Below are 22,025 nucleotides of genomic sequence, written 5' to 3'. Positions count from 1 at the left end.
TGTGGGTTTGCCATTCGACTCGATGTGCTGCTGGGCTGGAGAAGAGGTGGGGGGTTTGGGCTAACCACGACGATGAAGTATGAATGACGAATGAGCGGGCGTGTCCAAGACAGAAGGAGAACAGCGGGAGCTGAATGAGAGCCCGGCTCTGTGATGCGGAAGGCAGGCGGACAGCACGATGGTCGGATCTGGGGCAGCTGTGGGGAAGCAAGCCAGAAGGCTGTGGGTTCAAAGCATTACCGGGAGCGGCACTGGCTGAACAGCAGGAGCAAGAGACAATGCGGGTGATAGGCGAGAGATGGACGATGGCCGGGGATTGTTTGTTGAGCAGTGGGCTCGGACGAAAAGAAATGGCCGACAGTGATTGTTGGTGCTTGTGGAGCGGGCTAACAGAGCCAAGGGCGGGTTGGTTGCAGCGAGAAAAGGACGGCGGGTCGACGGGCGGCTGCCACAACAAGATGCGGCGAAGGGCCAGACCGGTGTTGCGGGAATGATTCGGAAGTCTGCGGATGGGCAGCGGGTGTGGTCGGAAGGCGAGGAGATGGGCGGGATGGGACGGAAGTGATAGGAGCGTGGATTGCGAACGGAGGAAGGCCGGAGATCCAATCTGAGTGGGGCCGCAGCAGCCGGGACAGGGGCGGCACAGCGACAGTGGGCGAAAGGCTTGCGGGGTGGTGGCACGCTCGGTGCGACGGGGGGGGCGTGCTGGCGACACAGCTGTTGCTTGTGTGGCCGCGCGCTGTTTGGCGTGTTGGCCCAATGACAACGGCGCCATGACACTCGACAGCAGCACTCAACAGCAGCACTCGACAACGGCACCCGGCCCACGCACGCGCCTGCACACATGTGACACCGCACCCCGGCGCAGTCCGTGCACGCGGCGCGCTCGCCATTGTCGTGTGGGTTGCGCGAGATGCGCAGCTGCTGCGCGCAGAGCCCCTCCCCTCGCCGAGCCCCAGCCCTAGACATGCGCAGCACCCGCATGCACGCGTCCCGCCGCCAGCCAATCGCCGCGTGTCTCGTGCGCGTGTGCGCACGCACCCGCTGTCCGCTTGTTGCCCAGCTTGTTGCCCAGCTTGTTGCCCGGCTTGTGCCAGCGCCAGCCAACCAGCGGCGTCCGGCCCAGCAGGACACGCCCCACCCGCGCCACACGCACCACACAGAGCCGACTCCGCGTCCGCCGACAAAGCGGCGTGGCGTGCGGCCGCCCTCTCTGTCCGCCCCGAAATTGATTCCAAAGTAGTTTTGTGATGCAGCGATTGCACATCCGAAACTTGTTTTCTTCTCTCTTCTCTCCCCCGCTTGTCTTGGCTCCTTGAGCGCCAGAGCGGGCCAATCGCAGCGCCGCGTGCGCCTCGCCCTTCTCGCCGCTTCTCTGCTGCTGCTGCTGGGCTCTTGCTCCGGCTTGGGATTGCAAGCGCTCCCATCCCAGCGCGAAAGAGAGTTTGCCTGGCTATTTAGCCCCCACGCCGACCCACGTTCCTTCGTCCCGCGGCCTGTCCTATTTTTCTTTTTTCCTCCTCCGCAGGAGCTTGCCGTGTTCCTCCAGACGACTATTCTCTTCTTGCACCGCTTCGTCTCCGTCGGCCTGTCCTGGTTGCGTCGCATCCTGATCCCCTCGCTGCAAACATCCTCTCCGCGCCCAGACCTCCCAGCGAGCCCCAAGCCTCGTCTCTGCCGCCACTGATCTGATCCAGCCTCGGCATTCTCCAGCCCCCCCCCCACATCCAAGCACCCTCGCCTCGCAAACCCCGTTCCGCTCCCGCTTTTTGCACCCGCCTTGCACCCGCAAACATGAAGTTTGGCTCCCAGCTCTCCCAGTCTATTTTCCCCGAGTGGCGCTTCTACTACCTGTAAGTCTGCCTTCCGGGCAAGTCCCAGCATGGTGGCTGTTGGAGGAGGAGTCACCGATCGGGGCCGATAACGATGAGCCGCGCCGACACCGGCAGCAGCATCCACACGTCTCGACGGTCGCTCCTGAGCCGCTCCTCTGGCGTCCTGCCCTCTGTCGCCCCAACGGTGTGCTTCTTGGCCCAACCCCAGTATTCGTATAGCATCCTCGGGCTGTTTGTCTTCGAATCGTCTCGTCCTGGGTCGCCTTCTCGTCGTCTCGCTCTTGTCCTGACTGCCCTTCCGATCCTGCTCTACGATCTCAGCGACTATGATTCGCTGAAGCGTCAGCTCAAGACCCGAGTCGACGGCCCTGCCACGCCGTTCAACGACCAAGATGAGGCTGCTTTTGTCGAGTTCATGGAGCGTGAGCTTGAAAAGGTCTGTGGATTCTGCGTCAGTCTGCCGTCTGTCTCTTGCTTTCCTGGGCAATCGATCTATTTGTCGTATGCCGTCACCGCATGGTCTGCTCTCCGTCTCCGTCTCCCCGCTATGTCGTTATTCTGCCGCGTCGGATCGACACACTCTTCCGTCGCAACCGCCACCCTCTTCATAACCCGCCCGACCAGCGCTGTTGTTGTGAGGGAATCGTGATCGCACCCTACAATTCTGTTTCAATTCTCTCCGATACTGTCGCGGGGCCGTCTCCTAACAATCGCTGTCGAATTGCCGACGTCACTCTGTCCACAGGTCTCTGCCTTCCGTGACATCAAGGGCGACGAGCTCAAGCGACGCATCGAGCACTGCGAGACGGTTGTCAAGTCGATCCTGGCCACCGAAGATCCCGATGAAGAGCGCTTCACCCGCCTCGACGAAGAAACCACCCGCATCGCCAACGAGCTCAGCGAGCTCTCAAAGTTTATCCGCCTCAACTACACTGGCTTCTTGAAGGTGCGTATCTCGGCAGCTGTATCTCACTCCAGTATGCCTCGTGGCGTTGCCTCGTGACGTTACCGGGGGTGCACCGCCCATCGCCAGTGACTGTGATCACCATCGAATGGTGTCTCTGCGTAGCAATATGGGACATCGAGTCGCCGCAAGATCTTTGAACCTTTGAACTGGACAAACCGACTCACTCTCGGACCCCTCCGCCCCGCAGATCCTCAAGAAGCATGACAAGCACACTGCGTATATGCTCAAGCCCATGTTTATGGTCCGGCTCACTTCCCGCCCCTTCTTCAAGGAAAACAACGACGATCTGATCATCCGCCTCTCCAAGATCTTTGACGTCGTCCGCAACCGTGGCGTCAAGTCTCAGGCGCTGGGCATCGACACCACCCCGGCCCAGAGCTTTGTGCGCACCACCAAGAAGTACTGGGTCCACATTGCCAACGTCACCGAGGTCAAGTGCATCATCCTCAAGTATCTGCCCGTCCTCGTCATCCAGAACAAGGGCCAGGCCGCACAGCCCTCGGTCTCGTCCGTGTACCTCGACAATGAGTCCTTTGATCTGTATCTTGGCCGCATGGAGAGCCGCAACAACGCTGAGGTATGTGCTGTAGCTGTGCTGGCGCTGTATCAGGTTGCCTGTGGTATTGTCACCGTGTGAACGACCACTCTGGTTAACAGCTGTTTCTGATCCCGGCTCTCCCCACACACACATCAACCCATCGATAGGCCATCCGATTCCGCTGGTACGGTAACTCTGACCAGGAAATCTACGTCGAGCAAAAGGTGCACAAGGACGACTACTCGGGCGAGTCGAGTGTCAAGCGACGCTTCCAGATCAAGGAAAAGTACCTGGACGCTTACCTCCGTGGCGAAAATGTCATGGAGAGACAGATTCAGAAGCTGCGCGAGCGCAAGTCCAAGTCGGAGCAGGAGATCAAGGACCTGGAAACGCTGGCCTCTGAGATCCAGGCCTCGATTGTCGAAAAGAAGGTCCACCCCGTGATTCGCACTATTTACAACCGTGTGGCCTTCCAGCTGCCCGGGGACTCTGGCGTGCGCATTTCTCTCGATACCGATCTGGTTGTTGTCCGTGAGGACAACACGGGCAAGACCCGCTCTGGCGACCACTGGCGCCGAACCGACGCCTCGTCCGCTTCGGAGTTCCTCACCCAGTTCCCCGAGGATGTCTACAGCTTCCCCTATGCCATTCTGGAAGTCAAGACCCAGACTCATCTCGGTGCCCAGGCCCCCAGCTGGGTTGAGGAGCTTGTCTCGAGCCACTTGGTAGGTTTCCGTGTGGGTGGTTACACTCCCCTCCCAGGGAAAGAATGCAAGATGGAAGCACGATCCCCGACACGATTCCCTGTGCGATAAGTCGTCGACTCATCTGCCGCTGTCTGCTCCATTGCTGCTATCGATGGTCAGGTCCAGGAAGTCTCGAACTTTTCCAAGTTTGTCCATGGTGCCGCGAGTGTTTTTGAGAACCGCGTCCCGCTCCTGCCCTTCTGGCTGCCCCAGATGGACAACATTCTCAAGCCCGAGCCGTCCAACTACCGATCGCCGACGGTGCTCGATCATCACCGCAGCCTTATCGGCTCGCGCTCCTCGATCACCACCAAGCCGCCGTCGCCCACCAAGAGCCGCTCGGCCTCGCCGGATGCGATCGAGATTGTTGTCGATGACCCTAACGAGAGCACCCCCCTCCTCGGTAACTCGAGCACTGGTTCGGGCTCGGGCTCGCTGAAGAAGCGCACGAGCTGGGCTACCCTCGCCGAGACCTTCAAGAGCCACCACCAGCAGCCCCCAAGCCCGCCCGTGGTCATCCCCGAGCGCCTCAAGGAGAACCTGCAGAAGCGCATCGCCGTTCCCGTTCGCGTCGAGCCCAAGGTCTTCTTTGCGAATGAACGCACGTTCCTGTCGTGGCTCAACTGTACGTATCTGTATAATCCTGCAAGGCCGGTGTCTTTGGGCAGTACGCCATCAGTCCAAAAAGGCGACTGCTGTGCTAATTCTGTGTCTTTTACTGCGCTCTCGATCTCCTTCCTTTGCTCCCACTTTGGCTGTTGCATGCCAGTCACCATGGTCCTCGGTGGTATGGCGCTGTCGCTGCTGAACTTTGGCGACCGGATTGGCCAGCTGACGGGCCTGATCTTCACCGTGATTGCGATGCTGTTTATGGGCTATTCCCTCTATCTGTATCAATGGCGTGTCCACCGCATTCGCGAGAGAGGTAAGCCGATCATGTCTCTCGCAGCCAAACTTCCCCTCTCCCTCGGTGCAGCGGCTGTACTGACCCGTCCGACTGCTCCGGTCCCCCTCAACCAGATCCTCGCCCCTTCGACGATCGCTGGGGCCCAACCGTCCTGGTCCTGGTCCTGTTTTCAGCCGTTGTTGTCAACTTTTGGATGAAGTTCTCGAATCCGGGCGACCTGCTGTTTGCCTAAAGCGGCCGTGATGGCGAGCCGAAATCCGCGCGACAAAGATAATCGGACCCCATTTCCGATCCACAAATGTCGATTGTATATCGTTGTTATGTTTCAACCACCCTGGTTGCTCGCCGCCCAGACCCAAGATTCGGATTCATGTTTCGCAGGCGAGGAGGCGATAGCCATTTAATTTTTTGAAGGGCCGAATCATGTACATGGCCTGAGACCGTGTCGTGTCCGGTCCGAGCCGCCTTCTTCTCCCTTTGGCCCGCTGTTCACTTCTGGTGCTCCACTAGTGTTCGTTTTGCCTTGGCTCGATCGCCCATGCTCCCTTTGCTTCTCTCCAGCTGTTTGCTGTGTGTATTGTCTGCTTTCTAATCCCCCCCCCACTTTGCTGCTCGCGAGAGAGCGCCCATCATGAACGAGTGCGTCCATCTTCGTACACTTTATTCTGTGGGACACCACACCCGCCTCCATGAACATGTAGTATGTGATGAGCTCGCGTCAAGCCAAGCTATACGAAATAAAACAGATCACTTTGGCAGCCTCCGAGTGAACACCACCTGTTATTCTCCGGTCTCCACAATCGACCTGCACACTGTGATCCTGTTGCCCGCCGCATTGCCGTCGCGATTCCACACTGTCTGGATGCAATTCGCCATCACGGTTGTTGATCGAGCGAGGGGACGAATCGTGTTTGTCAAGCCACTCCCCGTCCTTGTTGCCTGGATCGAGCCGTCCATCGCCCTTGCCCCGCAGGATCGAGCCGCGTCCCTTGCTTGCCCCGAGTGCACGCGCTCCCTGGCGCGGCGCGTGCATCTGCCGCACTGCCCTGCCAAGCGATGCACGAGCACACACCCTGTTGACCGCCGGCCTTGTCTGCTCGAAGCTTTGCGCTCCGCGCGCTGATTGGCGAGTGCCCGGCCACAAAAACCAATTCGAAACTGGTTCGTCAGCAATGGCCGTCCTTGTTTCCTCTCGCTCCCTCGTCGCCTGTGCCTTGTGGCCTTCTCGCTGCTCCTCGCTACTCCTCGCTGCTTCTCGTTCCCCTGCACCAACAATCCAACCAGCCAGCCAACCAGCCCGCCTCTCGTCGCCCGCGAGCAATCCTGAACCTTTTTTTTCTGTTCCTTCCGTCTCCGCCCATCGGTCTCGTCTGCCAGCGTCCTGTTCGCCTGTTTGTCTGCTTGGCCTCGATCTCCCGTCCTCGGTCACCCGTCCTCGGTCTCCAGGTCCATCTTCTACTCGTTGCAGGTATTTCATCGCACTATCGCATCCCATACCCTGCACCGCATCTGGCGTTCTTCTGGGCTTGCCTTGGCCCGTTTGGATGGCTGGCCAGATGGAGCGCTGGGTGAACCAAGACGCAACTTGACGATGCAATCGTGCTTTTGGCACTCGAGATGTCTCGAAGCAGCTCAGCTGCAGCATATGCACTCGTGTGCTTCCCGTCTGGTGCCTTCCTCGGTCGCCATCCACTCGTCTCCAACCTGCCTCATTCCATTGAGGACACCTCGCGATTCTGGCGCTTCCTCGATCGACTCTGCTGTTTGCATCCTTCCGCCATCATACCCCCCGTCGTCGGCATCCCCTCCCCCATTCGCCATCACAGCACAATCAATGCGTGCGAGATTCGGGTGTCCGTCGTCCTGTCATCCGTGTTTTGCTCCGACTGCTACAGTCGGCCCTCATCCCTGCGCAACCAAACTCACGTCCCCGGGACATTTCCTCTCACCGCCGTATCCATCAGCACATCCTATCTCTGAGCCATGTCTGAAACCCAGCCGCTCCTCAATAACGACGTGCCCATCTCGATCCCCGATCGTCTGCGGGAGACCCTGTCCAAGCGGGTCGTCACCCCTGTCCGTGTCGAGCCCAAGGTCTTCTTTGCGAACGAACGCACTTTCCTGTCGTGGCTCAACTGTGCGTATCCCCTCCCCGGGACTCGACCCGAGTCTCAGGGTCGTCGTCCAGGCCGCTGCAGTCTGTCTGCTGCTCGATACCGCCCGAGCTATACCTGAACGTGCCGCAAGTCGGCTTGCTGATTGATCCGGCACATACGGCCCTGACTGACTCTTGCTTTTGCGATTGCTATCTCGACCGACACGATCTCTGCTGATATCCGCTGGTTTTGGCCCTGCAATATCCCACCGCTGCGGATCATCTCGATGACTCAATCCGGTCGTGCATCGCTAGTCACCATGGTCTTGGGTGGCCTGGCCCTGTCTCTCCTCAACTTTGGCGATCGTGTCGGGCAGCTGACTGGCCTGGCCTTCACCGGCATTGCCATGTTCTTCATGGCCTACTGTCTGTACATGTACCAGCTGAGATCCCAGAAGATCCGCACTCGAGGTACGGCTGACAGACTACCCACTCTCATGTTTCACCCCGGGAAGTCCGATTCACCGCTTGAAGTGATTGTACCGAGGCTCTCAAATGCCGATGGCGTGCCACGATCGCCTGCTGCCGCCGGGACTGCCTCGGCTTCGGTCCATGGTTCCATGTATCTAACCCGTTGTCCACGATCCTCTTTGGTTACTCCGGCCCACCACCCTCTCCCTCTGTTATCTGAACGCGCGCTGGCCGCCCAACCGCAGACCCTGGACCCTACGAGGATCGATGGGGCCCTCTCGTCTTGGTCCTGGTTCTGTTTACCGCCGTGCTGCTCAACTTTTGGCTCAAGTTCTCGAATCCCAAGGATCTGCTGTTCTACTGATTCCAAATGCGTGACTGGGCGCGGCCCAGCCTTTCGAGACCGTCAAGCGCCATCCGTACCTGCTCGCCAGAGGACTCCTCTGTCCCTCTGCTCTATTTGTTGGCTTTGACTAGAAATCGCTCTTCATCCCCTGCTTTGCGAAGCCCTCCATCATCCGTTCATTTTCCTGGTCCCGTGGCTTTGTCCTCCTGCGCACCCATACAGCCTCTCTGGTGGCAACCGGCCGAGCATATGTTGATATTGCATTGCCTATCATGTGTCTGAATACAGCTGGCTTCAGAACCTCCGCTGGCCCTGCTGCCGTCGAGTGGATCCTGCACCAGGCAGAGTCTGGCACTCGTTGATCTTCAGTGGGTGTCGAGTTGGTGTGCTGCCTTGAGAAGCCTGGACTTGCTCTATTATTCCAGGCTCTGTTCAGTCCCAGTACCTTCCCACGACCGGCAATCACCACATTCCTCCGACAGACACCCTCTGATTCACTCCCAGCAAAATGGCGCGCAGCTCATGGAGGGCCGTGGTTGTCCGCGAGACCCAGCTTTGGGCGGACGTCGCCTTGGCGAGCGGGAAGAGCATTCTCTGACGTTCGTGCGATTGTGGCAAGGCCGCAAAGCTCATCCATCTCCCGGACTCCCATAGCGTCGATACAATGTCAATCGCCTCGGCCGCCCACAGGTTGATCTATAGCACGCCGCCCACGCCCATTGCACCCAGCCGCACTCTCGGATGCTTCCGTGGCTGCTCTCAAGCAACAATCCAAGTTGCCGGTCACGACGGCTCCTCCCAGAGCTACTCCCTGCCACGCGCTTGCCACATTACTGAACCGCACCATCGCTACTGCCACTGTCGCTCCGCAGCTTCGTCTTTGGGTTCAAGAGCGACATCAAAGATAATCTCTTCTTTGTCGATGAGAACACCATCCTCTTCCCGGCTGGATGCAATGTCGTCGGTAAGACGGACCGTCGTGCCGCGTGGCGTACTGGCTCTGACAATGGTGTTGGTGTTGGCCACTCCAAACCATCGCTCTGCCTAGCACTCGCCTTAGGACGTCATTCTGAGAACTCCTCTTCCATTCCCGACTGCTCCTCGACGCCTAGTCCACAACGCTGACCAAAACACCCAACGCTTCATCCCCATATCCGAGTATGGCGAGGCCATCACGTCCCTGACAGTCTCGGCGGATCGGAATATCCTGGCTGTGGCCGAGAAAATGGCCTTGGATCGCTTCGGCGGCAGGCCCACCATTCAAATTTACGATGCCCACAGCTTTCGAAAGCGCCGCAGCGTCACGATCAACACCGAGATCCTGGCCAGGGTAATGCATCCGATGGTGGTGACGCTTCCCAATCGCATGAGCCGACTGCTTAGTCGACCATCTCAGTGGCTCGTCGCAATCGAAGCCATTTTACCTTCGTCGAGTGCCATCTGCGCTGTCACGTTTCGGCCATTGCGGTCCCAATGCACGCTCTGGTGCGATTTCGATGGCTTTCTCACACGGTCTGACCAACTGCTGCTGTTGATGTTGATGTTGATGTTGATGTTGATGTTGATGTTGATGTTGATGTTGATGTTGATGTTGATGTTGCCCTCCTTCCTTCCTCAGGAGTTTACCGATCTTTCGTTCTCGGGCGACTCGCGATATCTTGTCGCCCAACTCGGCGCTCCGGAATGGACCCTGAACTACTTTGGGTGGGAAAAGGGCAAGCTGATGGCGTCGCTGCCCATCTTCGACTCGACCACTTCCGGCTCCAACGGCACCGTGATCAAGGGACTGATTCCGGGCGACAAAAAGGTCATTCGCCATGTGTGCATCAATCCCAACGACGGTACACGCTGCTCCGTCATCGGCGACGGGTTCTGTCGGGTACTGCTCTATGCAGAAGGAGAACTGAGTCCATTGGCGAGTACCATACCACCCAACGTGAGTCGGCCGTCCAGGCACCTATTCAGCTTCCTTTGTTCGGTTTTCAGATGCTTGACTCGCGATAGCATCTGGGAGTGCATCGCCCATGTCCTTGTCTCCATAGAGCCATCATAGCCTCCAAAGCCCCCACAGCCCCCCACAGTCCGGCGGCGATACCGTTGCATCTGCTCACCTATACCTTGGTTCAACGACACCGTCTCTTGTGCCATGGCCGTCCATTCTGTGCAGGACTACCAAGCACAAGCCTGGATCAGTGGAAATCGTCTGGCACTGGCCACCAAAGACGCGATCTTCATCACCGATCAGTCCGCACTCTTGACAACCGTCTACTTCCCCATCAAGGGCACCATCCTCAAGAGCATCTCTTCCAGCCCGCGTGGTTTCGTGGCAGGTGGATCGTCAGGCCTCGTCGTCGCCTTTGAGCCCTCGCTCGATGATCCGCACGGATTCAGAATCGCCCGAAAGGTCACCTTTCCGACAGACACAGCCCTGTCGGTGCAGACCATGGCCGTCAGCGGCAGCGAAGGCAACCTCATTGTTGGAACAAGTAACAACCAAATCTGGAAGACATCGCTTGCTGCTGACGAGTTGCAGGTAAACACCGTTCCACCGGGCTGGCAGCGAGGCCTCATACTCTGCCGATGCCAGCGCCGAGGTCTGAGCGGCACGAGTCATTTAGTTCTACATATGTCTCCGACATGGCCAGTCCTGATTTTATTCTTTAATTCTGCCTCTGTCAGAGCGAGGAGTCCAAGTTCGAAAGTCTGTCCCAGCCTTTCCACCACGGGGCTGTCCTTGGCCTGGACGTTTGCTGTCGAAAGCCCCTGCTTGTCACCTGCGGCACCGACAAGTCCGTCCGAGTGTGGAACTATGTCAAACGAACGTGCGAACTGGTCAAGTATTTTCCAGAAGAATCCTACACCGTGGCCCTTCACCCATCGGGCCTCTATCTGCTGGTTGGATTTGGTGACAAGCTACGGCTCATGAATGTGCTCATGGATGATCTCCGGCTCTTTCGCGAGTTCCCGATCCGGAGCTGTCGAGAGGTATTGTATCCGCCGATAGAGCAGACTTGCCATGATGAGCTGCGGCACATCATGTGGACCAATCTTTCGCTTTGGTTTTGTCGCACCGAGCCAAGATCGTTGATTTGTTTGATTTGGAGTTTGGATATTCATATGGTCGCCCCAATATGTGTGATTTCGCACGGCACCAATATTACGTCGGTCGGTTGTTGGGCATGATCACCATCACCATCACCATCATGGGTGGTTTGATATAGTGCCGCTTTTCCAACGGCGGCCACATCTTTGCCGCCGTTCACGGAAACGTCATCCAAATCTACAACACGTGGACCTTCGACAATCTCTACAACCTCAAAGGGCACAATGGCAAGATCAAATCGCTCTATTGGACCCCAGACGACGCACTATTGGTATCGGCGGGCACGGATGGCGCCGTATATACCTGGAACATCCTTGAGATGAAGCGGGAAAACGAGCACATCCTGAAGAGTTGCGCATACACTTCAGCTCTGTGCACATCCAACGGAAAAACTCTGTTTACTGTGGGCTCGGACAAGATCCTCAAGGTTTGTGTATATGAAAACACTGTCAAGTTGCTGGGGCCATGATGCGCGGTCTGAGCCATGAAAATGCAACAGCGGGCTACTTGGGCCGCATGGTGTATCTTGGTCCATGTGCGTCTGCCCAAATGACCACCAGGCCCGTTCTGCATCGGTATATCATTGCCTCGGCAATGTCGCACGTCAGCCTGAGACTCATGCATGTTTGATCGTGACTCTTCCTCTGTACTCCTCAAGGCCATCACTGACTCGATCGTGACCATGGAAGTCGAGGCAAATGTTGTGCTGACACAAATCATCGTCTCACACTCGGGGCGTATGATGTTTGCAGGTGTGCCAGTGTGATGGATCCATCGTCGCGATCTCTCGGTGTATCTCCAGGATTTCTGGACTCGAAGGAGCCTGGCCAGATTCAGCACAACCGATGTATTGGCGGAGCATGACTGCAGCCCTGAGCTTTTCTAACACCGCTCGTACTCTTCGACACAAGGAACTGGCTCGGGCACCATCCGATCGCTCAAGTATCCTCTCACCGGAGATCCATCTGACTTTCAAGAGCATCACGCCCACTCCGCAGCGATCACCCGCTTCCGGATCTCATTCGACGACCAGTTTCTGTTCTCAGCCTCAGAAGACGGCTGCATATACATGTTCAAGATCTCCGACAAGGACGACCGACAGATGAAGCGAGAAAAGTCGATTCAATTTGCAGACGAGGTACTATAACCGTGCTTGACAACATGAGCGCACGCTCTGCCTCCACCTCCCATGCACAGATACTCTGGTCTGGAAGAGGGAGACAAAGCCAAGCAGCCGTCAGACATGACCGACTCAAGTTCATGGCTGTTTCCATCGCTATGTAGATGTTGATAACCAAGTCCGACCTGGAGGAAAAGACCCTGACCATGGCCGAGCTTCAGCGGAACTTGGATGAACTCAAACTGGAGCACGAGTACCAGCTGCGTCTGAAGGACATGAACTTCAACGAGAAGCTCAAGGAAACCAACGAAAAGTTCTCGCAGGAAATCGAGGCTCTCAAAATCCTTACATCAGTCTTGCGGAACGAAAAGGATAAGGAGGAGGTCAAGCATGAAGAGGAGATCCAGCGAACAAAGTCGCGCTACATGAACGAGCTGCACGTAAGATCAAAGCCAGGCACTGCTTTACCGCAACGAGTGAAGGGGTCGACCGGGCTATAAGGTGGCGGTGCCATATCTGCGCTTGAGTGTCCGTAGATAGCCATATCCGAATCACTCTGAAGATCCAGCACTCTTATCGTACACAGGAGGTTGAGGGTCGATACAACCAGGAGATGATGAGGGAGTATGAGCGACTTCAGGAGCTTCAGAATCACAAGATTATGGTGGAAGAGGACTGGACCAAGCGGCTGGAGGAGTTTGACCGCGAGAAGCAAAAGACCTTCGTAAAGATGGAATACGACGCCGAGGAGAGCCTGCGACAGAAGACCAATGAGATTGGCAAGGTATGCACCAGTCTCGCAACGCACGTGCGCCGCCATAGTACCCCACACAGGCCTTGGGTCATCGCACGCCACCCAAGACGTATCGCAGGAGTTGTTGCGCTGAAAGCTTGTCTGTGAACTTTTGACTCCACAATGCAGCTGAGGCAAGAGCTGCGGGTTCAGATCCGAGAATGCGAAGAAATGGCTAGGCAAAACGACGAGGACGCCGATTCTGAAATCCAGTCGTACGTCGACAAGTTTGACCGGCGGCTAAAGGCCGAGCGAGAGGAGGGGTCGCGACTGAAGGGCGAAAACGGGCTCTATCGCAAAAAGTTCAATACTTTCAACAAGGATCTCGAGGACCAGGGCCTGCAGTTGAGGGCCGCCGCCGATACGGAGAAGCGTTTGAACGGGGCCATTGCTGTGCTCGAGAAGGAGATTGCCATGATGAAAAAGGAGGTGAGGAGGCCGTACTACGGAAACAGACTGCTTTCGCACATCCGTGGCCACGACGAAGATCATACCAAGGCTGCTGCAAACGCATGTGCCACGCTGGGTGTTTCTCGCATTGCTGCTGACGCGAAACTCCAACGCTGGATGCAATTTGGCAACCCAGATGTCGGAGAGAGACGAGCTCATTCAGAACAAGGAAAGGCGAGTGTACGAACTCAAGAAAAAGAACCAGGAGCTTGAGAAGTTCAAATTTGTCCTCGACTTCCGCATCAAAGAGCTGAAGGAGCAAGTCGAGCCAAGGGAAAACGACATTGCCGAGATGTCGCGCCACATTCTGGTGAGCTTGGATGCCGCTGGGAGATGCTTCGTGACAGCCGACGACCCCGCGCTGAGCCTGCGAGCCTGTGTGCACTCCACGCAGGATATCAACAAAGAGCTAGAGATACTGAGCAAGCAGAAGCAGACCTACGAGGAGAACATAGAGGCGCTGAGGACCAAGCTCAACACCAGCAAGCAGATATATGCGACGGAGCACCAGAAAGCTCAGGACATCGCACACTACATCAAGGGCTTCCGGAACCAGCTCCACGACGTGGTGCAGTATATTCAGGAGCCGGCTGTGCTCAAGGTACGTATCCGGCCCCGTGCAATGTGCAATGTGCAATGTGCAATGTGCAATGTGCAATGTGCAATGTGCAATGTGCATGGGATCGCTTCCGTCATGGCCCTCATTGCGTCCTGGCCAAACCCCGCCTCCAGAAATTTGTCGAGAACCTCCGCAAAAAGTACTGCACCAACATGGATTCTGGAAGCGACCTGGGCGTAGAACCCGGGGTCAAGCAAGAGTACCTCCGACACCACGAGGCTTTGAAGGATCGGATCCGGTCGCTCCGTGCAGAGGCAGAGCGCAACAGTGTTGTTTTCCGTGTCGACACAATCCATACCCTGGCCGATAATCAATTGCTGATCAGGTTGGGCTCGCTGGTAGAGCGCTGGCTATTACAGCCATTGCAGTTTGGGGGTTGATATTATAGTTGCTCGGTACCTGACGTTTCTTCTGGTTGGGCAATGGCGGCTTGGCGAAACGACAGGGAAATCAACCAACTACGAAGAGAGGTCAAGGCCCGACCTCTGAAGAAGCGAAGCCATGTCGGTCCTCCCGCTCAGGAGAGCAGCTCCTCACGTACGAGATGCCTTGCGACTGAATCCTTCCTTTGCTGCATTGCATGCGGTGGCGTTGTTGTTTATCGTCCTTGCTGTGACTACTCTACTGCTACTGGGGCTGCTCTGCTGCTGCTGCATCCGATTGAATGCGGGAGATTGCTGCTCGCTTTCTAACCCTGGATCGTCTCTCCAGGACCAGAGCCTCCGCCGACAGAAACCGTCCAGATGCTGGGGCAGCTGCCGTCAATATCGGGCCACAACACCCCGCTTCCTCCCACCCGCGCCCTGAGGGACGCCATCCAGACCTGGTAGTCAAGCCGTGCGGGCTTGCTTTTCCGTCTTGCCTTTTTTTCGCTCGCCGGCTGGGCAGGTGTTGCCGCAAACCGCGTCATTCTGCTCACGATGCTTGTTGGGAGCCTCTGAAGTGGCCGCTCCTTGAGCCAGGACCGGCCCTTGAATACAGTTTGCTCAGCAGGCTACCGACCCGCTCTGGTCGTTCAGCCGCCAACAGAGCAGCACGCCCACCGCCAAGGGCGTCGCTTGAAGCGGCAGATGCCTCTGGCTCGTGCGCTGCCTCCTGGCCTGCGATGGCTGTTGGGAGATCCCCCTTCGTGCCAGGTCGCCGCCACCACCCGACAATCCTCGGCCTGCGCTGCCGTCCGCTGGCCCTCTGCGTGCGCTGCCGCTCGGCAAACCTGTCTGGCACACCAGCCGCGCAAGCCACCAGCCAGCGCCACACGCCCAACGCTATTCCCACGCCGACCTGCGCATGGCCCCCGCCTGACCATTCATTTGTCCCAATGGCATCGCGCCTTTGATCTCTGTGCTGGTTTGGCGGCTCCTTGTGCCCAGCCAGTCCCCCTTGTGAGCCACAAGAGCACCCGCCTTCACCGATCCACATGTCCCCGGCACTGACAAATGAACGAGCCAGTAAGAAACACATGGGCTTCCACCGGCAAGGCACCGTCCCACCATCGCTTGTGCGCGGACGACAATCTCGGCCAGCGGCCGCCTTCAGCCAGAGTGTGCATGTGGCCTCGCACGCCCTGCTTTGGCAGCTCGGGGGCTGTTACAGGATCGCCCGTACGGCCGTCCTTCGTCGGTGGAGGCTGGTCCCATTCCCATTCCCATATGATTGTTGTGGAACGGCGTCCTTGTGGGGCAATGCACTCGCGGGTTGCGCAACTGGGGCAAATCTGGTCCCGCCAGCTCGCCAGCCTTACTCCTCTGTTGACTATCTGGTGGAATCTGCGTGGCTGCCTCGCGTGGATCTGCCAGCTCCCTCGCTTGGTCCGCCGTCTCGATCAGCCGGAAGTCCGTTGCCGAATTTCCTCGATGGTGCCAATGGCTCATCGCGCGCTGCCTGCCACCATCCGGGGGGAGGCCATTCTTCGCCGCTCACGCAATGGACTTTCCCTGCTTTCCGAGGTCGATTTTCTCAGCAGTCGTTCCTTGTTTCGCCTTGCCTCTTCTTGAGATTCGCTCGGGATAACGCTATCCTTTGGACAAGGCCGGAGCCCGTCACATTCCCCCGCCGGCACGCTTGGCAATCCTGGCCGGCTGGCTCCTCCGTCCCCATATAAGCGATCCTTTCCGGTCTCTCGCCAAGCACCTCCCAACCAATTCAACCAGCGAAAAGTGCCTGCTGTTTTCCTGGCACTACCCCGACTGCGTGATCACGTACCCCTGGTTGCTTTCATTGCTGCTTTCTCGCACGTGTATCCCCTCCCCGTTGACCGTCCTTGCCAAATCTCGGCCACAAAAGTATCCGCCCTGCTGCTCTTTCGTCACTTTGCTATCGAAAACGCACACACACTCGTATCTCCCCGAGTCTTGGTCCTTGCGCCTGTACACTGCTCCCCTCCTTGAGTAGTTTTGTCTGAAAATTATGGTTCGCAGTACCCCTCCTGATGTCGCCCAAGACCTCTCTTTAGCCGCCACACCAAAGCCCGGGCAGCATCTCACTTGCACGGCTGGACCCAAGAGCCCCAAGGTCCCTACCGCCCAGCTGCTCGCTGAAGCGGCTTTGCCCGCGGCTCGGGATGAAGCCAAGAAGGACTTGAAGCCCCACAGTATCTGCCATGGCAGGGTCGCAGATATGGAGGCCATGGTCCCCGCCCAGTGGTGGAGGACCCTGTTCAGCGATTCAATGTACCTCAAGACCGACGGCGACGTCGTCGAGGATCCTGCCATCACTGCCGAGGAGCTTGAGATGATCAAGGATATTGCCGGAATCCGTGCTATCCTTGAGCAAGGCTCCCACAGCGCCGCCAAAGCAGGTATGGCGTTCGTGTGGCATATATGCAGCATCCACCACTGGCCCTATATTACTGCTAAACAGCTGTTCCGATATGTAACTCACGCATATTCTCGCTCCTCGCCCCCTCGTTGCCCTTGTCGAATCGCATCTTTCAGGATCCTGCACGCGCATCCTTGACCTGTGCTGTGGCCAAGGCCGTCACTCGCTGCAGCTGGCGGCAAGCTATCCGCACCTCGAAATCTGTGGCCACGATCAGTCGGCATACTTGATCTCCCTGGCCAATGAGCGATCTACCGCACAGGGCGTGGAGCACCGCACGGCTTTCACCGTCGGCGACTCGCGGCAAATCCCGTACGACGACCAGCACTTTGATTTGGTTCTGCTGATGGGCAACTCGTTCGGCTACTTTAGTCACGACAGCGCCGACCGCATGGTGCTGGCCGAGGTCTTTCGCGTTCTGAAACCTGGAGGACGGCTCCTCATCGACGTAACCGATGGCGAGTACTGGCGCTCCAACTTTGACGAGCGCAGCTGGGAGTGGATCGACGACTCGATGCTCGTTTGTCGCGAGCGGCAATTGAGCAAGGACCGCACCCGTCTCTGCTGCCGCGAAGTCGTGACCGACGTCCATAAAGGCGTCATCCGCGACCAGTTCTATCAAGAACGCCTCTACAGCCAAGCAGAGATCGAGACCCTCCTGAAGACCGAGGGCTTTACCATCGACGGAGATAACGCAGCTCCGGCACTGCACAGCATCGCAAACAACCTAAGCCAACGCCACGAAGACTCGGGCATGATGGGACAGCGACTTTTGATTCATGGAGTGAAGCGGGTCAAGATTGGATCTTCCACCGTCTCCGCCACCAGCTTCTCCGACAGCGAAGATACAACCACTACTCTCAGCGATGCTGAGGAGGATCCGGCAGCCAGTGCCTCAGCAACGGCGGCTGTGCCGATCCAGGATATCTCTGCACTTCCCCGCAAGCCTCTCTTCTCAAAGATGGTGGTCCTGATGGGCGACCCTTCTCAGCCCTGCTTTGGCAAGCTCAACAACAGTTGGAACCCCGAGGATATCGAAACTCGGAAGAAGCTCACGGACGCGCTCAAAGCCCTTGGCTATGAAGACGACTCCATGTGTGTGCTCGAGTCTCACGGCACCATGGAGCAATTCCTGGCCTCCCGACGAGACCATTTCGTTTTCAACCTCTGTGACGAGGGATTCAACAACGACGCCACCAAGGAACTCCACGTTCCAGCCTATCTAGAGATACAGGGTCTGACGTACTCTGGGGCGGATCCCAACTGCCTCTCGTACTGCTATGACAAGGGGCTTGTCAACCGATCGGCAGACGCAATCGGCGTCCCCACACCCAAGGAGGTCTTCTTCTTTGACATCCACACCCCTACCAGCCTTGAGCGGCTTCACAAGGCCATCGAGAAAGAGATCCTCTACCCGGCGTTTATAAAGCCATCCAAAGGCGACAACTCTCTCGGAATCACCAGTCGCTCCATCGTCCGGTCGCCCGGCGAGGTGGACTCGTACCTCGAGGAACTCGAGTCCCTCGGCATCGACAGCGTCGTTGTACAAGAGTACCTTGCTGGTGTCGAATATGGCGTCGGTATGGTCGGAAATCTCGACACTGGCTTCCACTTCTTCCCTATTCTGGAGGTCGATTACTCCAAGATCGTTGGTCAAAACCTCCCGCCGATTCTAGGATTTGAATCGAAATGGGACCCATCAAGCCCGTATTGGACAGACATCTCATATCGAGAGTCCACCCTCTCAGAGGCAACCAAGCAGAAGCTAAGGGATTATTGCATCCGTTTGTGGAAGCGGTTCGGCTGTCGCGACTATGCTCGCTTCGATTTCAGATGCGATGTCGGTCGCGGCGACGACGACGCTGACGACGCCGAAGATACAGAGAGCAGCGATGGCGCCGAGAAACGGAGGGGCACGATCAAGCTTCTTGAGGTTAATCCCAACCCTGGATGGTGTTGGGATGGAAAGTTTGCCTACATGGGCAAACTGGAAGGAAAGAGCTATACGGACGTCTTGGGCATGATCTTGGAAGCAGCACACGCTCGCGTTAGCAAGCCTGCGCTGTAAATCCAGTTCTGCCCCACATCGAGATCACTCCCCTGCACCGCATGCCAGGTGTTCAAACCTGTCCAGAAAGAGAGCATATACAAATGAAGTGGAGCACTGGGTTTTGAGGACGCCAGCCTGCCTCGCGAGGCTCCTGAATAAACATTCACTTTGCACTGATTGCTGCCAGCCAGACCAGCCGATGTTCATCGCAGGCAGTCCCAGCGGCCACGGTTGCCATCTGAAGTGGACGGACTGCTTGGGGCACAGCCGACTATATTAGCTTCCGGAAGACAAAGAAACAGATAAGGACAATCGCGACCATGCTCCCGACGATTCCGTAGAACCATGTGAGGCCCTCTTCTTCGCCACCCGGGACCCTGACATTCATGCCCCAAAGACCTGCGACAGAAAGCGTTTATCTTGTCGTCAGCAACTGCGTTGCGCAAAGGAACAGCGAACGAAAGGCGGCAGCAGATTGCTGGGTGTCATGCGCGTGACACCACGACTGCAGCCGAGTTACCTGTGATAATGTTCAGAGGAACGAGAATACTGGCCAGGAGGGTGAGGTTCATTGTGGAGTCATTTGTTCGGTTGGCCGACTGTGTGATTTCGATACTGATCTGAGCAAGATAGTTCGAGTGGCAGGTTGACAGGGTGGTTTCGTGATACGACAGATTGTGCTGCATAGCGGCAATGTGATCTACAGCGTATCCGGGACGAACGGGATAGAGCAAGGTTGATTAGGGCGGTTCTCCAGGGGGCTCTGTGAACAACATTGCAAAGACGCCGCTTCTGGATAGCGCTTGTCTCCCTTACCGTGAATATCACCAAGATAGAGCACAATGCTGCTGTCCGCGGATATCACTGTTGAGGCCCGCTTGATGAGAGCTTTCAGCAAATCGGCCTTGGACTGCAACAACTTCACAACCTGCAGGGTTTTGCGTCGGGCCTCCCCGATTCTGGATGGGAAGGCGAGCAAGGCGGCAAGAAATGAAACCGTGAGTTGCTCGGCTGGGTCGTATGATTCATCAGGAAACGATGTACCAGTGGGTGATTGAAGCCTCAAAGGCAGAATGGCACGGCACCAAGTACGCCGAAAGCAAACATGGGCGTCACGTAGCAACATGCGAGCGTCTCCTTGGCCCAAGCTACTCACCTCCGCAACATGTCGCTTTGCTCGCTCGCCTTCAATATCAGCACGAGATCGTCGATGGCTTCGGTTTCGTCCTCGATGCCTTCGATCAAGGGGGAGAACGAGTCGATGATGTCGTCGATGATGCCGTAGTTGATCCAATCTGGAAGAAGGCGATGGCTATGCATCAGCATCACCCTTGAGCACTCTCGAGAGCCATTGAGCACCATTGGGCTCCGATTGGCGCCTCGTATCAATCATGAGCGTTCGATGCCATCCAAGGACATGATCCCTATCTGCCAGAGCAGCTATACAACACACCCGGCGAGACGGTGACTTGGTGAGCTTTGAGATGAGCAATGCGCTGGAGCACGTTGTTGTGATGGGATGTCTCCAGAGAATGAAACTGCAGCAACGAAGGTGGGGTAACAGCCAGTCAGAGACAGTCGTGTATCTACCCAGTGGCCCACAGGCAAACTCCTGCGCCGGGTCGGCCTCTCGACACTCGACACGGATGCTGAGGACGGCTCGATGCGACTCGTACCGAAAGAACACAGTTTTTGAAGACGACCATGTAGACATTCAATGCCTTGAAGAACTTTGGGCTGCTGTAGTCCTCACTAAATGTCCGAATGCACACAAAGTAGTAGTTCGGGAAGGTGTCGCATTTTTCGAGGGTCTCTTGCGCAAGAATATCCTCAGCGGTCAGGGGGTGGATGCCAAAGAGCTGTGGTGGGGCGGAGCGAGTCAGAGGCAGATTGGCATCCCGGGGCGCAGTATCAGCTGGTAAGGATAGTACCATACGCCCATGATCGATGCTATTGCTCGGTGCTCTTACCTGGCTCAACTGATCCATTTCAACATCGCTGACGTCGCAGATATCCAACCAGAAGGGCTTGGTGCTCAGAAACTCCTTGATGGAGCCGCCGAACTGCCCGAGAGGCAGGGCGCCGAACGAGCCGGCCTTGAGGATATTTGTTGTCTCGGAATAGAAGGTGAATCTGTTTTTTGGCGCATTTGAGGTCCGGCTCGCTCGGTTCTGTCGGTACAGAGGGAGGATGAGCGCCAATGCCAGTGCATCTCCCGACCGAGCCATCGACTCAGAGCCCAGCGTAGGCGCATCACAGGCTCTCGATCTGGCATTGGCAGCAGCCAAACAGAGACGTGGCTCTGTCCCCTCGTACCTTGAGGCCAGCCCAAGATGGGCTTTTCTTGAGAGCCAAATCGCCGTCGACGGGGACGCAGTAAGTGCTCTCGGACGCTTTGTGGTCCATCTGGGTCCAAGGCGGCGTCGGGCAGTAATCGAGGATGCATTTCTCTATGGCGGCGTAATCGATGCCAAAGGTATGGATGGGTGAAAAGACCTCGGAGCGATCGTCGGCTGGGACACAGCTGTCCCTCTTGGGCACTTCGAAGGAAATCTCGGAGGCAGATCGGGGGTGGCGTCCGGGATGCATGGCGAAGGGGATGCTGTCGCTGTGCGGCCGGATGTTCGTTCGGTGTCCGTTCGGTGTTCGTTCGGTGTCGTCGGCCGGCAAGTACAGCAGACGGACGGGGGGTGAATGCAGCGGATGGAGAGAGGAGCGAGAACAGCGGGGCGTTGGCGGTCCCAGACCTGGATTGAGGCCGGCCCTTTGCGGCTCCCCACGCTCAGGCAAAAAATATGGCTTGATGCTGAAGGGCACCTTTGTTGCGGATCCAGTGCAGGCGCTTGTCGGAAGTGGTCTTTGTGCGCGGATAGGTGGGTCTGTGTGACGACACGTGCCAGCCGGCCAAGAGAAAAGACAGCACAGAAGGAAAGGCGAAAGAGGCAAGAGGGAAGGCGAAGAGGCAAGGGGCCGCTGACTGCGCGTCGCTGTTTCTCCAAAGCTCGATTTTCGTGTCCTGGACACTATGAATAATTTCTTGTTACACTTTATTCAGAAAAAAACGGGACAATATAGCCGTTTCCATGAACAGGTAGTATGTGCTGTGCTTGCGTCAAGCAAAGCCACAAGAAATAAAACCGATCACTTTGGCAGCCTCCGAGTGAAGAC

The 22,025-nt window shown here is 57.1% G+C and overlaps 6 protein-coding genes across 6 annotated transcripts; 4 read left to right on the top strand and 2 right to left on the bottom strand.

Moving 5' to 3' along the window:
• Positions 1–1,701: 1,701 nt before the first annotated feature.
• Positions 1,702–5,320, top strand: BJ171DRAFT_98719 (VTC domain-containing protein). Its single transcript, XM_053116027.1, has 8 exons — positions 1,702–1,853; positions 2,157–2,271; positions 2,581–2,781; positions 2,990–3,379; positions 3,508–4,065; positions 4,207–4,711; positions 4,856–5,011; positions 5,107–5,320. Exons 1-8 carry the CDS (start codon positions 1,795–1,797, stop codon positions 5,223–5,225), a joined length of 2,103 nt encoding a protein of 700 aa, XP_052966699.1. The 5' UTR covers positions 1,702–1,794; the 3' UTR covers positions 5,226–5,320.
• A 1,041-nt stretch (positions 5,321–6,361) lies between these two features.
• Positions 6,362–7,822, top strand: BJ171DRAFT_98710 (uncharacterized protein). The gene is made up of 3 exons (XM_053116026.1): positions 6,362–7,130; positions 7,404–7,559; positions 7,805–7,822. Exons 1-2 carry the CDS (start codon positions 6,585–6,587, stop codon positions 7,467–7,469), a joined length of 612 nt encoding a protein of 203 aa, XP_052966698.1. The 5' UTR covers positions 6,362–6,584; the 3' UTR covers positions 7,470–7,559; positions 7,805–7,822.
• BJ171DRAFT_558640 (WD40-repeat-containing domain protein) lies at positions 7,523–11,774 on the top strand (the record flags this gene model as incomplete). The annotated part of the gene is made up of 7 exons (XM_053113163.1): positions 7,523–7,559; positions 9,018–9,235; positions 9,524–9,841; positions 10,073–10,438; positions 10,585–10,890; positions 11,127–11,435; positions 11,667–11,774. 7 exons carry the CDS (start codon positions 7,523–7,525, stop codon positions 11,772–11,774), a joined length of 1,662 nt encoding a protein of 553 aa, XP_052966697.1.
• Positions 11,775–14,905: 3,131 nt separating this feature from the next.
• On the bottom strand, positions 14,906–15,861 carry BJ171DRAFT_474849 (uncharacterized protein; the record flags this gene model as incomplete). Its single annotated transcript, XM_053108763.1, has 3 exons — positions 14,906–15,369; positions 15,425–15,661; positions 15,732–15,861. The coding sequence occupies 3 exons, from the start codon at positions 15,859–15,861 to the stop codon at positions 14,906–14,908; spliced, it is 831 nt and encodes a 276-aa protein (XP_052966696.1).
• A 724-nt stretch (positions 15,862–16,585) lies between these two features.
• On the top strand, positions 16,586–18,863 carry BJ171DRAFT_442278 (uncharacterized protein; the record flags this gene model as incomplete). The annotated part of the gene is made up of 2 exons (XM_053108090.1): positions 16,586–16,787; positions 16,924–18,863. Coding segments are annotated over exons 1-2 (2,121 nt in total), but the record flags the coding sequence as incomplete, so codon positions are not given.
• Positions 18,864–19,113: 250 nt separating this feature from the next.
• Positions 19,114–21,660, bottom strand: BJ171DRAFT_504868 (uncharacterized protein). The gene is made up of 8 exons (XM_053110977.1): positions 21,174–21,660; positions 20,828–21,028; positions 20,534–20,716; positions 20,311–20,395; positions 20,014–20,152; positions 19,674–19,816; positions 19,378–19,557; positions 19,114–19,256 (listed from the first exon to the last, which is right to left on the bottom strand). Exons 1-8 carry the CDS (start codon positions 21,444–21,446, stop codon positions 19,129–19,131), a joined length of 1,332 nt encoding a protein of 443 aa, XP_052966694.1. The 5' UTR covers positions 21,447–21,660; the 3' UTR covers positions 19,114–19,128.
• Positions 21,661–22,025: the final 365 nt, after the last annotated feature.

The sequence above is a fragment of the Polychytrium aggregatum genome, assembly GCF_025602895.1.
Source record: "Polychytrium aggregatum strain JEL109 chromosome Unknown BJ171scaffold_18, whole genome shotgun sequence".
Taxonomy (NCBI): domain Eukaryota; kingdom Fungi; phylum Chytridiomycota; class Chytridiomycetes; order Polychytriales; genus Polychytrium; species Polychytrium aggregatum.
The sequence above is the reverse complement of the archived record's forward strand: the minus strand, read 5'-3'. Positions and strand labels throughout refer to the sequence as shown.

Bases quoted from the DNA above. Each gene is read 5' to 3' on its own strand.
- BJ171DRAFT_98719 (XM_053116027.1), top strand. From the start codon at position 1,795: ATGAAGTTTGGCTCCCAGCTCTCCCAGTCTATTTTCCCCGAGTGGCGC. The intron at 1,854-2,156 runs GTAAGTCTGCCT...CTACGATCTCAG, and splicing joins GAGTGGCGCTTCTACTACCT to CGACTATGATTCGCTGAAGC. The intron at 3,380-3,507 runs GTATGTGCTGTA...ACCCATCGATAG, and splicing joins AGAGCCGCAACAACGCTGAG to GCCATCCGATTCCGCTGGTA.
- BJ171DRAFT_98710 (XM_053116026.1), top strand. From the start codon at position 6,585: ATGCAATCGTGCTTTTGGCACTCGAGATGTCTCGAAGCAGCTCAGCTG. The intron at 7,131-7,403 runs GTGCGTATCCCC...GTGCATCGCTAG, and splicing joins TTTCCTGTCGTGGCTCAACT to TCACCATGGTCTTGGGTGGC.
- BJ171DRAFT_504868 (XM_053110977.1), bottom strand. From the start codon at position 21,446: ATGCATCCCGGACGCCACCCCCGATCTGCCTCCGAGATTTCCTTCGAA. The intron at 20,153-20,310 runs GTGTGTTGTATA...GCCTTCTTCCAG, and splicing joins CCAAGTCACCGTCTCGCCGG to ATTGGATCAACTACGGCATC. The intron at 19,257-19,377 runs GTAACTCGGCTG...TTTCTGTCGCAG, and splicing joins TCCTCTGAACATTATCACAG to GTCTTTGGGGCATGAATGTC.